General features: G+C 38.4%; 1 protein-coding gene across 1 annotated transcript; it reads right to left on the reverse strand.

The window, feature by feature from the left end:
• Positions 1-458: 458 nt before the first annotated feature.
• On the reverse strand, positions 459-16,081 carry LOC141332780 (scavenger receptor cysteine-rich type 1 protein M130-like). Its single transcript, XM_073837741.1, has 27 exons — positions 16,024-16,081; positions 15,409-15,717; positions 15,070-15,366; positions 14,452-14,766; positions 13,896-14,219; positions 13,499-13,816; positions 13,118-13,420; positions 12,905-12,976; positions 12,450-12,770; positions 12,164-12,349; positions 11,821-11,887; positions 10,173-10,268; positions 9,323-9,435; positions 8,805-9,119; positions 8,334-8,660; positions 7,592-7,906; positions 7,173-7,496; positions 6,779-7,096; positions 6,310-6,606; positions 6,114-6,191; positions 5,636-5,950; positions 5,311-5,523; positions 5,114-5,212; positions 2,737-2,796; positions 1,897-1,958; positions 571-576; positions 459-527 (listed from the first exon to the last, which is right to left on the reverse strand). The coding sequence occupies exons 1-27, from the start codon at positions 16,079-16,081 to the stop codon at positions 459-461; spliced, it is 5,577 nt and encodes a 1,858-aa protein (XP_073693842.1).
• Between the last annotated feature and the right edge of the window lie 792 nt (positions 16,082-16,873).

The raw sequence follows: 16,873 nt of genomic DNA on the forward strand, positions 1-16,873 counted from the left end.
GTCTCTGATCCACTACATTGTACATAAGCCATTGAAATTGGTCCTGATCCTTGTCCAAAGTGAGCATCATATGTTGCTTTTACAGCCGTCCCACAGTCCAGCTCTCTACACACCACTGCAGCATCAGCAATATCCCACCAATAATGACACACTGTTCCCCACAGACCATCATGAAGAACCTCCACTCGACCAGCACAGGGATTATTGCCATTCACCAACCTCACACTCACACTATCTACACATAAGAGAAAGGAAGACAATATTAAATATTCCAAACATAGTATGTAGTGAAGTGTGACATTACATGTAAATTATTCTAGCTCATTTTAAAGAAAAGACCCTCTTGACCCTGAATATGTACCTACCAGAGGTGATGAGTTTTACCATATAACACAGAAACATCAGCATCAGACAGCTGTCCATCTTCTCCTTCAGTTTGACACACATTATTTAATCAGTTAAGAGAACAGCACAAGTTTCTTGTCTGCTCCCTCAAACACACTGAAGAAACTGGCTCCTGTCAGCCCCTAAAGAGAGAGAGAGAGACTCACAGCTGCCAATGACACTCACTGTTACCTTATTAGACACAACAGAGGAAATCATCAAACACAATCAGTGACAAATCAGAAAGCAGCATTTTTATTTTCTCCATATATATCAATAAAGTGTCTATAAAGCGGGACTCCTCCTCCAGCGTGAAGAGACACTTCACTGAGGACAGACTCGTGTCAGTCATAAGTCAGTGTGGAGATAAAGTCACACTAAACTTAAAGCAGATTGATACAGAAACACTGCAGCTTATATTCAGCATCAAAACCTGAACCTGAACACAGCAGATACAAGCACTGATCACTGACTGCTCACTTCAGACACTTACTAAAACTTTACATCACACATAAATAGCTGAATCATATATATATATATATAAAGTTATTTTTGGGAAGTGCATTTTAACAGCAATGCTCTAATGTTCTAACAGGAACACAATAAACAGTATGTTACTACATTACAAAATGAACTGGGCTGTGTCCAACAAAAAAAGGGCTATTCAGGCAAGATTTGTAAATAAACACTGGTTTCTTTTCCAAATACATTCATCTGGTATTATATCAAAGACACTTGTAGCTGTAGATGTGTGTTAAACACTGTAATGTGTAATTCATCCAGCAGATGGCAGCAAAACACTTCTCATTGTAAAGAGGAGCAGACAAGAGTCTTGTCCTTTAGTCACTACATGAGGGAGATTCTCACTGTTAAACATTTTTCTTGTATAAAAGTTACCACACAAAACTAAATTTTTTCATGTTCTGTTTTATTTCAACTGTCTACAAATAAATTAATTGACAGTGTACTTTACAACATTATAAACATGATTACTTTTTCTTTCCTCTAATTTAGTACAATCAATTTTGTTAAAAAAGGAAACTAAAGACTACACTACAGATAATAATTTTGAAATGCACAGTTTTTAAAAACATGCAATTTAAAGCATATTATTCAACTTATACTTTACCCTTCATCTTATTTGATCATTTTTAATTCTGTTACATAAATGATACAATGTTACATTTCATGGTACAAATAGAAGTCAATTATTTTACATGTGCTTTAGTATATTAATCAATACATCCACATAACTATATACCTGTTTAAAGCATGACAAAAACAGAGATTTAATATGTAAGTTTAAGTAAAACTTAATCACACATTATAACAAAGCACATTTTTATTTGCACTTAAAGTGTTAAGAAACAAAGTGAGATAAGAAAGTCATGAGAGTGTACTCTCAGATACACTTAAGTGGCTTTGATTTGATGTATAATATGTGCGCATTCAATTAAATTAAGCAGACTTATTTTTCACAAGGGCAAAGGGAATATAAACCTATAAACATACCTGCTTTAGCATTTGTCCTGTGGGGAAGGGTCTCAGGTGTGTATCAGTCTTGTCTTCACTGTCTCCAATCACAAATTTGAGTCACACGGTATCCATTTCACTTTCACTCCAACACTAGATCTTCAAGAGTTCAGCTCATGACAGATCACGCTACAACCAAAATAAAACATTTTACAAATATTCTAAAAATGCTTACCCATTTACCTGTAGCCTCAAAACGTTGTTCTAACACATCTTCGGGATGTTTTATATATGATGAAAAACAACATATTCTGTAGAATTTGATGTTTGGATGTTTCAAAAAAATTGGCTACATTGCAATGACAAATTTAACTGTCCACGCACAAATCACAATGATGGTGATGCCCAAACTAACATTACTAATTGAATTTAAACCTGAAATTTTGGATTTTGAACAGTTAGCAACACATTTTACAAAAATTTCTTCAGAAGAGTTTAATATTTTGCTCTATTTTTATGTTACTAGTTATTAAATGTCAGTCTTAGTTAGTTCTGTGTTACTTGTTTCTCTGTTTTCCTGCAGTTTGTTCCCACAGCCCCTGATTAGCTCACACCTGTTCTCTATTCCTCTGATTACTCCCTTCAAGTATATTAGCCCTCAGTTCTGTGGAACTCATTCATTAAGAGCGCTATCCATTAATAAAGACATCATCATCTAGTGTGACCATTGTTCACAAACGCAATGTAACATTAAACTGATCAAATTACATTTTATCTGCACAGCCCTTATAGGAACAGTGTGTAAAATAAAAAAAAAGCAAGAATATATTGTAGAAATAAATTTCTACACACTGTATTCACACACTGTTCCCTACTGACCGTCATAATGATCTCCATTTAGCAGCTCAGAGATACGGCCACCTATCAGCCTCACTTTGTCTGTACATATGCAAATAGTGTTTAAATCCATATATTCATAGGTAAAATATGCTTTCATCATCCTAAAAATAAAGCTTCAAATCTTTTAAGTCTGTGTACAGTCAGCATTACTTCACTGAATGAGTTATGATGTGTGTTTTATTTCCTGGTTGAGCAACATCTATTTTAGTCTCTTCAAGACTGTGGCAATTTACTGAATTACAGTTTCCAGAGGTAAAATGTGTTGCATGTTATTATTAATTTAACCAACATTTACATCAACTGCTTCAAATTGCATACTGTTAATGAAATCATTGTTGAAACATTTGCAGTTATCCCACAGTCCTAATAAATACAATATTACAACATATTTGCATAAGCACAGCGAATAACTGTACAATGTGCATACGTTACAAAGCATTTTTATTCAGATTATATAATGAGCACTTTGAAATTTGTAATACATTAGGCCTATATGTAATACATATTTTGAGACATCACGAGCAAGTATTCATGTCATGTGTTTCTGAAGATCAGACACCGCACTGCAGGACATAAAGCAAACAAAATGCATTTCTGCTCCGTTAAAAGTTATTGCATTCATTTAAAAGGAAAGATTACTGCTCATGTCTGCTGTTTGTAAACTTTTTGAGTAACTGAGCTCCGGCCTGTTTTCCTGGATCCTCCTCCACTTCATCATAGTCTGTTATTGGAAAACAATAGCAAATTCATGTATCAATACATACATTAAAATGCATTTTAATAACCAATATTAGCAGTAAATTTAGATGAGGTTTCACAACCACAGAAATTGATCATTTAAAATGATTCGAAAAACCATTTATAATGTGTAATTAACGTGTTAATAACTTACTAAACATATCACTCTCCGAGATTCCTCACATCATCATACTCCTCCTGAACACCTTCTGATAAAAATTTAGCTTTTACTAATTACATAAACAAATAGACTATAACCAGGGTGTCCAATCCTGCTCCTGGAGGGCCACAGTTCAGTTCTGACCCCAATTATACACACCTGAACCAGCTAATCAAGATCTTTAGGGTTACTAGAAACTTCCAGGCAGGTGTGTTGGGACAAGATGGAGTTTGCAGGACAGTGGCCCTTCAAGAGCAGGTTTGGACACCACTGGACTACATACTTTGTATGGCACTATAATGAAAAAAATTAAAAACGTAGAAGGGTGTAAATAAAAACCCACACCTGCTTTGTCGTTTATCAAAAGAATGAACAATGACACACATCAAATTAACAAAATGTTATGTATATGTAAGAAATAAACCTGTAGCTTGATGTCTCAGTCCAGCAGTGATTACATCATCATAGTTCTCTGGTGTGGCTTGTTGTTCTTCTAAATGAGTTAAAAACAAAGAGAGAACAGACTGTAGTAATGGCAACTACCACGTTCAAGTCCCAGAAAGGTAGTAAGGAAATTGTTAAAGTAGTCCTTGTGACATCAGTTGTTTAATCATAATGTTATGGATCTACGAGAATATATTTTTTGTTCGCAAAGAAAACAAAAATAATGACTATTCAGTAATTTAATCTCTTCCCTTCAATGTGTGTTCCTGAGAGTACACAACACATGAGTGAACTAACACTTTAAAACATGTAGAAATAATTATAAGAAATAAACCTGTATCATGATGTCTCAGTCCAGCAGTGATCACATCATTATAGTTCTCTGGTGTGATTTGTTGCTGTTCTAAGTGAGTTCAAAACAAAGAGAGAACAGAGTCAGGGCAGCATCTTAGTTATGTTTTGACAAGAGTGAAAACAAGACTGTAAGAGTTACAGTGTGTTCAATGGATTGTACTGTTGCCAATTGTTCAACTGACAACTGTTCAAACATCTAAAAAAAACTTTCAGCAAATAAAATCTTTTTGAAAGTGATGTGATCTAGAAACAGATTTACTGTTCACAGGCCCAAAAGATTAAAGAAGTGAAACTCATCAGTTGAAGTCACTGACCTGTCGAGCCTGTAGTGGTGGTGCATATTTTTATCTAAATTATATTCTAACCAGTGTATATAAATTCTGCTAAGATAACTTGCTAAGTGAATGTTTTTAATTAATTACATATGCATTACACTGTATATAGGATTTTGTATGTAGGAGGTAACACTACTTTATTCAAGTCCTCTAACCTGAAAGAAGCTCATCCGGATCTTCATACCCAGAATGATGTTCATCAAAAAGGACATTTCCTTTTGTGGAGTAAAACCATCAGACATGTCAGTTGATTCTTTCTAATCATCCTTATGAAAAAAAGAGATTATCCTGCTGATCACTACAAATCTGATACTATGACTCTTACTGTACACACTCCTCTGAGTGAAGAGACTGTCACTATTAGTGGGTCTGTGCTCAATCTCCTCATAAACAACCTCAGTCGTCGTCCTGTGTCTCCTCTTAGCTGTGAGTGTAGACAGACAAACCTGCTGTCAGTTCACAACACATGACTGATCACACACTGAATAAGACACAATATGACAGTCTCTGGATCTCTCCTACCTCTCCTCATCGCTCTGTTCTGCTGAATCAGTATAAGCAGTGGCACTAAGAGCAGGAAGAGCACAACTCCCAGTACAATCACAAGCACTGGGGGAACGGAGAGAGACGGTGCTGGAGGAGTTTGTGGAGGAGCGACTGATGTTGAAGGCACTGGAGAAGAAACTGGAGGAGAAGCTGATGTTGTTGTGACAGGAGTAGTGGACACTGACAAATCTGGCAAAACACACACAAACAAATTCAAGAACATAAATGTTCTGAATATACCAATATTATCCATTCTAAAACAGTCTAAAATAATTAATATTCCTCAGTGTTTTGCTGTGACCTGCACAGGTGAGTCCAGCGTGCTCTTTGCGGGAGCAGTCAGTGTGATTTTTCAGGGAGAGAGGACAGTCCCACAGGTGAAGCTCATTCCCTCTGCACTCGACTCTGTTCAGCCACACAACACCTTCACCAGCACCAAAGACTGAATTCCCATCAGCCCTCAGTGCTGCTCCACAACCCAGCTGCCTGCAGACCACCTGAGCATCGCTGATGTCCCACTGATCATCACAGACTGAGCCCCACACAGCGTTATGATACACCTCCAGCCTCCCAGAGCACCGGCCCTCCCCTCCACTCAGTCTGAGAGGAAGATGATCTAAAACATAAAGCAACCAGCAATGACCAGCTTTAGCTGAATCTAGAGGTATTTAAAACTGATAATTTTTTAATGATAATAAATAACTTAGTGCACATATAAATTAATTAAAATCAATAAAGAAAATGTAAGCATATTATAATAGATAATATAATAAACTTACTTGTACACTGTCTCAGGTTAGGAGTTGGAGAGGCTGAACATGTCAGGCGACTGTGAGGAGATTCATGAATCTTCTTGTCTGAGATTAAAACATGATAATATTTAAAACATCAGTGAACAAAATATAGGACATCAAAAAATATTTAAACAAACAGGACCACTTTAAACCATCTTAAATCTATTAAATGTCATCTTACCTGAGCAGGTGATCTTGGCCACGTCTTTATCACAGTCATTCTGTCCCCAGGGTGAGGATGGACACTGCCATAAAGTGGAATCATGCTGTCGACATTTTATAAAACCAATCCAGTTATGAGCCTTCAGTCCTTCTGAATAAATGGGTTCACTGCTAGATCTTTCACAGTTCAGCTCTTGACAGATCAGACTCGCTGTGTCTCTGTCCATCTGGTTCCAGCACACATTTCCCCAGGATCCATTGTAGAAAACCTCCACATTCCCTTCACATCCCTCAGTTAACCTGATCTCTTTAAACTCTAGATAACAGGTTTAATTCATGTTTTTACTTTTGCAAATGACTTAAACTAAACAGTGTACTAAAAATGGTTCTAAATATTACAAGATTATTATTATTTTCTTTTGGAGTGTTGAAAATAGCAGCTGCTGGCCAATTACTTGCAATAGTTACTAAAATTTGTGAGATTTTACCTGAGCACACAACTCCTACATCTTCCTTGTGATTACAGTCATGTTTTCCCCAGCCTGGAGAAGAGCAGCTCCACAGAGACGTCTCATTCCCCTCACACTCCACCTCATCCAGCCATATGGGTCCAGAACCAGGACCAAACCAGGCTGGTACCTGCTGGTTACTGAGGGCTACTCCACACTGCAGCTGTCTGCACACCACATGGGCATCTTTAATATCCCAGGAGTCATCACACACTGTCCCCCATGAGCCGCTGTGAAACACCTCCAGCCTTCCTGCACAGTCTCCCCCAGAACCCACCAGCCTGATGGACCCACGACCTGATATTCAGAGAAAGAAAAACACATTATTGATTACTAACAACTGAAGAATCTGCCCAGATGTTGTTGTTCTCACCAAGGCAGGTGATTGACAGCTGTTGTGTGGAGCTGCAGTTGAGAGTTTGTGGAGAGCTGCAGTTCCCCAGATGAGTTTCTATCCCAGAGCACTGGAAGCCCGTCACACACTCATGACTGTGTTCAGGACTGGATGAAGAGGAGCCATAGAAGTTCAGCACTGAGCCACAGCCCAGCTGTCTGCAGACCACAGAGGATTCAGTGAGACTCCAGGAGTCCAGCAGAACTCTCCTCCAGACCTGATGAATGAAAACTTCCACCTCCCCCTCACACTGTCTCTCTCCAGACAACCGCACCAAACCATCATGAAGACCCAGAGAAGAATCTGAGTGAAATATATTTATTTTATTAAGATGCAATTACTGCAAGGTAATTTATGAATTTAAGCTTAACTTTTTTTGTTTAAAAACATTTTCTCACTAGAGCAGATGACTCCAACATCTCGTCTATGAGAACATTCAGCTCGACTCCATGAAGAGATGGAACATTGTGAGAGTTTTGTTTCATTCCCGTCACAATCAAACACATCAGCCCAGATTTCACCACTTCCCTCTCCGAACCAGTCTGATCCCACAACAGACACAGCAATCCCACAATTCATCTGTCTACAGAGGACACTGGTAGCTCTCATATCCCAGCATGCATTACACACTGTGCCCCATTTACTGAGATACTGACGCTCAACTCGACCAGAACAGGAGTCTGGACCATTAACCAGCCTGAGATCTGTGTAACCTGGAAAAAAACATAGTCTTAATGAAACAGATTATTGTAAAATCGAAAACTTCACATTTCAGTAAACAAATTGTGAACTTCACATTTCAGCCTTTAAACCAATTTTATTAAAATGGGTCAAATGAGTCAAAAAGAATCAAATTGTGAATTTAAAACATTCTTAATTGTTTAGATATTTATTTATAACTGCATGTTTGCTGTGTAAAAATATGGGTAGATTTTTGCATTGTTCTGAACAAAAACAGCAGAAGGGCTGACTATAAAATGCTAATTTAAGAGTTTTTAAGAACCCACAGAAACCAATCGGCCAAGTAGCTAATGATTGTGTTACACGCCTTTACTGATACTCCTGCATTGGGCGATCGTTGTTGTAAAGCACTGTGCAATTTTAGTTAATGTAACAACCGGATTGGTTTAAACATTTTACCAGAACACATCAGCCCCATGAGATTGTCATGAGTGCAGTTCATATTAAGTGAAGGTGTTGATGGACAGTGTCGAATGGTTGATTCATTTCCTCTGCACTGAATCTCTTGTGTCCACATCTGAGTGTCTCCTTTGCCAAAAGCAGCTGCTCCCAGCACCTGTACAGGAGCCCCACAGTCCAGCTCTCTACACACAACCTCTGCATCCTGCTGGTCAAAGGCAGCATCGCACACTGTGTACCATGTGTTCCCACGAAGAACCTCTAACCTCCCAGAGCACAGGTGAGGTCCATCAGCAAGTCTTGTAAATCGTCCATAGTTTATGGTTTCTGATTATGATACATAATTAATTTAAAATAATGGATATATGAATTAAATGATCAATTAATTGTTTATGAATTGCTTTGAAATCAAATAACATTTTAAATTTAAAACAGAGATGCATTAACAAGGTGATGTATGAAGCAGCTCACCTGAACATATGGCTCCAGCATCTTCACTATGACCACAGTTATGAACACCCCATCCTCTTGACCTACAGTTCTTCAGTGTGGTCTCTGATCCACTACAGGACACAAAACTCATCCAGATTGGTCCTGATCCTTGTCCAAAGTAAGCACTATACGCTGCATTTAAAACCTCCCCACAGTCCAGCTCTCTACACACCACTGAAGCATCAGTCATACCCCAGTTCCAATGACACACTGTTCCCCACTGACCATCATGAAGAACCTCCACTGTACCAGCACAGCGACTGTTACCACCAACCAACCTCACAGTCTCAGAATCTGTAAATGAAAGAGAGTGAAAGCGATTAAACCACAGCAGGAGAACCGAAGTTGGTAACTATTTACACATATTTTAAACTGGACAAATAAAGCTTTACAAGAATAAATAAATAATACAAAAACATTTAGCTGTTGATTAATTACAGTTTTTAACAATTGCTTACACACTTAACATTAGCTTTTTTAATTTAAACTCTACATACAAAACCCCAAAGGAAAGACAATATTCAAAACATCATCCATCCAGATAGGATCTGATCCATTTCCAAAATGAGCATCATCCAGAGCCTCTCCAACCTCTCCACATCCAATCTTTCTACACACCACCGCAGCATCAGCCATATCCCAGTCATAATCACACACTGTTCCCCACTGACCTCTATGATGAACCTCAACGCTACACTGCGGGACTGTAACCACCATCTAACCTAACAGTTTGAAGTCTTTGCATGAAAGAGAGGGATTTAGTAGAAGAAGCACAGCCTAAAATCATCTGTAGAATATTGCGAAATTGAAGATCATGTATGAGCATTTTTATCAGACTATTAAAATAACACTGGACATTTCTGAAAATAAGTTATTCAATAAATGACTTACAAACTTTTCTTTGCCATTGAAGTGAAATTACTAAACCTATACATAGGAGCCTGATAAAAATGCTCATTTAGTAGAAAAAATGTCAGAAAAAAAATAATCTTTTTTTTTTTAGTTTTTTTTTCATCTGAAGTCTTCCTATATGCTTGTGGTAAAGAGAACATGGACACAAAAATAAATACACTATTTTTTTCTGGAAAGCTAAAGCCGGAGCACAAGAGAATTAGACAAATCATGGGAACATGCATTAACACTTTTTAAAATATTACTGATAAAATATAGTCTATTGTCTCAAAATCTCTATTTCTAGATTACACAGGTCTTTATTCAGTTTATTCTAGTGGTAAAAGGCCATCATGAACTGCTTAAACATGTATGATTTCAAATCTGTGCAATCTATTTTGGTCTTACCAGATGTGGTTAGAGTGAGAACAGAGGAGAGTAAAGCAAGTCTCAAACATCCCTTCATCTTCTGCTCGTCTGTTTGACTCTGTCAGCACAAGTTTCTTGTCTGCTCCCTCAAACACACTGAAGAAACTGGCTCCTGCTAGGCACCTAAAGAGAGAGAGAGAGAGACTCACAGCTGCCAATGATACTCACTGTTACCTTATTAGACACAACAGAGGAAATCATCAAACACAATCAGTGACAAATCAGAAAGCAGCATTTTTATTTTCTCCATATATATCAATAAAGTGTCAGCGCTGATGAACGGGACTCCTCCTCCAGCGTGAAGAGACACTTCACTGAGGACAGACTCGTGTCAGTCATAAGTCAGTGTGGAGATAAAGTCACACTAAACTTAAAAGAAAATTTTGTTGATATTCACTATATAGTAAACTTAACATTTTAAACTAAATTTTGGTACAACTGTGCATAAACAGATTGTATTTTAGCAACACCACTCTGATGATCTAACAATAAACAGTATGTAAAAACATTATAAAAATAACGTGGCTGATTAAACAACTAACAGGGCTATTCAGATAAAAATTTGTACATAAACATTTGCTTTTAACCCATTGACTGGTTATTTGTGTTAATAAGCAGTTTAAGTGGCCAGTGAGTGTATACTGTACATCGAGATAACAAAATGTGAATTGTTTACAAATATGAACAAAATGTGAATTCTAGGTAAGTGGATACTAACCTACAATCAACCAAAATGAAACCTGCAGCTATACTATTGTTTGTCAGCAGTAAAGAAGATCATAAAGTTAAGTGATGGACATGACATGAGCTGCATTGTCGTTGTAATGTTCTTTTTTATTACATAAAATATTGTTATATTATTATATTATTAGATGTGGTGTATAGAGAACATACTGCAGTGATGCTGAGGGTTGTTAAATCACTGATGGTCATTTGGGCTTTTATTTAGTATGTCTTCGACTATCACTGTTATTGTGCTTTCACACTGCACTATAAGATCAGACATTTGACTTGAGGCATTGTGTAATGTCTTATTGAAATATACTTCATTGCGATTAACAAGGCCAAAAAACAATCCAACAAAATTCCACAAAGGTACAGCAGTTTTAATACAGAAAATAACAAAAATTTAGAAACCTGAGATTTTATATATCTATAACATTATCACTCAAAAAAAAAAACATTAAGACAGTAATTTAAAATATTATCTGTATTGATACCAAGGAATAATATTTTAAAAATTGATGAAATGTTAAACATTTTTTATATCAGAATTTTGTCTGCTTGTCAAGACATTATCATAGCTCTCAGGTGTGTCTTCTACAAATCCACACATTCATCACAGACACACATATTCATTATATTCAGAACAAATCCTGAATCCTCATTTCCTTTGCATCATAAAGAAGACAACACAGCACTAATGTTAATTATGCACATTTAAAAGCATTATATAGGCAGAAATACCTTTTTGTTGGGCCTTTTGACAAACACACAAATGTATTCTCACATGAATCCATTCCTCACTGACTTCCAGAAATACGCACACACCTGCACCTACACTTAAAATTGACTGACACATACAAACATGCACCTGCAGCTTTGTGGTATGCTGTCAGGAATTATGTGGTTTGAAGCAGGAGGTAGACACACACACACACACACACACACACACCTGCACCTACTCTTGAACACATCATTAAGATAATCCAGAAATACGCACAGGAAGAGACTCTCACTCACTCATATACACACACATGCACACATTAACATGCATGTACAGCTCTGTGGTTTGCTGTCAGGAATGCTGTGGTTTGAAGCAGGAGGTTTAACAGGACTAATAATAGAGTGAAGTGTGTCTGTGCTGAATCTCCTCCTAAATGGCCTCAGTCGTCGTCCTGTGTCTCCTCTTAGAGAGAGCTGTGAGTGTAGACAGACAAACCTGCTGTCAGTTCACAACAAATGACTGATCACACACTGAATAAGACACAATGTGACAGTCCCTGGATCTCTCCTACCTCTCCTCATCACTCTGTTCTGCTGAATCAGTATAAGCAGTGGCACTAAGAGCAGGAAGAGCACAACTCCCAGTACAATCACAAACACTGGGGGGAAAGGAGGAGTTTGTGGAGGAGTGACTGATGTTGAGCGCACTGGAGGAGAAACTGATGTTGTTGTGGCAGGAGTAGTGGACACTGACAAATCTAGTAAAAAATGTGATAGTCAAAAATCATGATAGTCTTGAATACAAAAATATCATTATTAGCTCTTAAATGATCAAATGAATATAGATTCTCAGTGTACTGTGACCTGCACAGGTGAGTCCAGCATGATCTTTGCTGGAGCAGTCAGTGTGGTTATTCAGGGAGAGAGGACAGTCCCACAGGTGAATCTCATTCCCTCTGCACTCGACTCTGTTCAGCCACACAACACCTTCACCAGCACCAAAGACTGAATTCCCATCAGCCCTCAGTGCTGCTCCACAACCCAGCTGCCTGCAGACCACCTGAGCATCGCTGATGTCCCACTGATCATCACAGACTGAGCCCCACACAGCGTTATGATACACCTCCAGCCTCCCAGAGCACCGGCCCTCCCCTCCACTCAGTCTGAGAGGAACATGATCTAAAACACACATTAACCATCACTGAGCAGCTTCAGCACAACATTTCAACAAAATAAACACCCTGAAACTGAAAATAGAGTTGTTTAAATCTATCACTGATTTTAAATGTGAATAATTCAATGCATAAACTTACTTGAACACTGTCTCTGGTGAGGAGATGCTGAACATGTCAAACGACTCCGAGGAGACTCTTCACTCTCCTCCACTGAAATTAAACCATTATACAGTCAAGACTCGTTCTGTCTTCTCAGTTCAGTTGTGAAGAAATTAGTTTGCTTACCACATAAATGTGGCATTTAAGGAAATATGACTAAAACCATAATAAATCATTTAAATATCATCTCACCTGAGCAAATAATGTTGGCTACCTCATCTTCATCACAGTAGTTTTGACTCCAGGGTAAAGATGGACACTGCCATAAAGTGGAGTCATGTGGTCGACATTTTACTTTATCAAGCCAGTTAGGAGCACATTTCAATCTTGATGTAGCATCAGACAAAACACCAGATCTTCCACAGTTCAGCTCTTGACAGATCAGACTCGCTGTGTCTCCTTCCATCTGGTTCCAGCACACATTACCCCAGGATCCATTGTAGAAAACCTCCACATTCCCTTCACAGCCCTCAGTTAACCTGATCTCTTTAAACTCTAGATAGAAATGGAAAATTTTAATTTTTAAATAGCAATTCCAAAACACCAAAATTGAAAAATATAAAGCTTATTTACCAGAGCACACGACTCCTACATCCTCCTTGTGTTGACAGTCATGTTTTCCCCAGCCTGGAGAAGAGCAGCTCCACAGGGACATCTCATTCCCCTCACACTCCACCTCATCCAGCCATATGGGTCCAGAACCAGGACCAAACCAGGCTGGTACCTGCTGGTTACTGAGGGCCACTCCACACTGCAGCTGTCTGCACACCACATGGGCATCTTTAATATCCCAGGAGTCATCACACACTGTCCCCCATGAGCCGCTGTGAAAAACCTCCAGCCTCCCTGCACAGTCTCCCCCAGAACCCACCAGCCTGATGGACCCACGACCTGATATTCAGAGAAAGAAAAACACATTATTTATCACTAACAACTAAGAAAATATCTGCTCAGATGTTGCTCTTCTCACCAAGGCAGGTGATTGACAGCTGTTGTGTGGAGCTGCAGTTGAGAGTTTGTGGAGAGCTGCAGTTCCCCAGATGAGTTTCTATCCCAGAGCACTGGAAGCCCGTCACACACTCATGACTGTGTTCAGGACTGGATGAAGAGGAGCCGTAGAAGTTCAGCACAGAGCCACAGCCCAGCTGTCTGCAGACCACAGAGGATTCAGTGAGACTCCAGGAGTCCAGCAGAACTCTCCTCCAGACCTGATGAATGAAAACTTCCACCTCCCCCTCACACTGTCTCTCTCCAGACAACCGCACCAGACCATCATGAAGAGCCAGAGAGGAATCTGAGTGAAAAATATGGCATTTTATTAAAATAATGCAAACAGTGTTTTTATCTGGGTCTAAGTCATTTTTCAAAAGTGTCTGGTTGCCAAATTAATTTTTAAAATAGCTTCGTTGCTAGGTGTTTTTTGAAAGAAAAAAAAGTTGCTTAAATCTAGCAAGAAATTTGCAAAGTTGACAACACTGGTTGTAAGCTAAATTAATGTATTTGACTTTTAAATAAAATCTACTTACCAGAGCAGATGACTCCAACATCTCGTCTATGAGAACATTCAGCTCGACTCCATGAAGAGATGGAACATTCTGTGAGTTTTGTTTCACTCCCATCACAATCAAACACATCAGCCCAGATTTCACCACTTCCCTCTCCAAACCAGTCTGATCCCACAACAGACACAGCAATCCCACAATTCAGCTGTCTACAGAGAACACTGGCAGCTCTCATATCCCAGCATGCATCACACACTGTGCCCCATTTACTGAAGTACTGATGTTCTACTCGACCAGAACAAATGTCAGAGCCGTTCACCAGCATGAGATCTGTGTAGCCTGGACAGACAACACAGTTTTTACTGAAACCAAATACAAAAAATAAACAAATAAATAAATGAAAACAGAGATAATCTGAGTAATTCTCTAGTTCTAATCTCTCTTAAATTTGGTCAAAGATCTCAGAGTGTGGCATTTACCAAACTAATTAAATTTAGTATTTAACAATTGGAACTGTATTCTGCACAAAGAGGTTCAACATTTTACCAGAACATATCAGTCCTATGTCATTATCCCGGGAGCAGTTTATTTTTGTTGAAGGTGACAATGGACAGCGTCTAATGTGTGATTCATTTCCTCTACACTGAATCTCTTGTGTCCACATCTGAGCATCTCTTTTGCCAAAAGCAGCTGCTCCCAGCACCTGTACAGGAGCCCCACAGTTCAGCTCTCTACACACAACCTCTGCATCCTGCTGGTCAAAGGCAGCGTCACACACTTTGTACCAAGTGTTCCCATGAAGTATCTCTAATCTCCCAGAACACAGGTGGGATCCATTAACAAGTCTGGGGTGGCGACCTGGGTTTACATTATATGAGTAGATAACAATGTGGGATGTGTTAATTATTTTATTATTGAGATAAATCAACATTTGTTTTTCTATTTTCTAATGAAACATTTAAAGAAATTGGACATGCTAACCTGTACATCTGACTCCAGCATCATGATAATGACTACAGTCGTTGACACCCCATCCTCTTGATCTACAGTTCTTCAGTGTTGACTCAGATCCACTACAGGCCACATTATCCATCCAAATTGGTCCTGGTCCTGGTCCAAAACGACTTACGGTATCTACAGGTTCTCCACAGTCCAGTTCTCTACACACCACTTTGCCATCAGTTATATCCCAGTCGTCGTAACACACTGTTCCCCACTGACCATCATGATGAACCTCCACTCGACCACTGCAAGAACTGTTACCACCAACCAACCTCACAGTCTCAAATTCTGTTCAAGGAAGAAAGACAAAGGGATTAAACCACCTACAAGCAGAATATTACAAAGTTTATAAAAAATTAAACGTAAATACCGGTACAAATATTTATAGATATTTTAAGATAGATGAGAGAATATTACAAATAATCCTGTCAATCATTAAATTGTTAGCCTGTAAAACTCAAATAATGTATACTGTTTCATTGACAATTAATTAGCAAGTGTCATAAGATATAATTTTAGTGATGTAAGGCCATCATTAATAAACAGATTATTCAAACATATAATTCTCCTTTTTATAATCTTGTTTGTACTTACCAGATGTGGTTATAGTGAATATGTAGGAGAGTAAAATTAGTTTCAAACATCTCTCCATCTTCACCGTCTGTTTGACTCTGTCAGCACAAGTTTCTCCTTTGCTCCCTCAAACACACTGAAGAAACTGGCTCCTGCTAGGCCCCTAGAGAGAGAGAGAGAGAGACTCACAGCTGCCAATGACACTCACTGTTACCTTATGAGACACAACAGAGGAAATCATCAAACACAATCAGTGACAAATCAGAAAGCAGCATTTTTATTTTCTCCATATATATCAATAAAGTGTCAGCGCTGATGAGCGGGACTCCTCCTCCAGCGTGAAGAGACACTTCACTGAGGACAGCCTCGTGTCAGTCATAAGTCAGTGTGGAGATAAAGTCACACTAAACTTAAAGCAGATTGATACAGAAACAACACAGTTTATATTCAGCATCAAAACCTGAACCTGAACACAGCAGATACAAGTGCTGATGACTGACTGCTCACTCACTGAAACTTTATTTCACACACATTCACTATAAATATATCAATTATAATAAACTAAACATTTAAAAGTTATTTATTTGGGACAACTATACATAATTTTAGGCACATTTATCAAATAACATTGCTCTGCTGTTCCAACAAGAGCACAATAAGCAGTATGTTAATACATTCAGGGACATTCAAATAAGATTTGTACATCAACATGGGTTTTTGTTCCAAAGATATTAATTTGGCATCATATCAAAGACACCTGTAGCTGTAGATGTGTGTTTAACACTGTAATGTGTAATTTATCCAGCAGATGGCAGCAAAACACTTCTTATTGTAAAGAAGAGCAGACAAGAGTCTAGTCTTTGTGTTACTG

The sequence above is a fragment of the Garra rufa genome, chromosome 4, assembly GCF_049309525.1.
Source record: "Garra rufa chromosome 4, GarRuf1.0, whole genome shotgun sequence".
Lineage (NCBI taxonomy): Eukaryota > Metazoa > Chordata > Actinopteri > Cypriniformes > Cyprinidae > Garra > Garra rufa.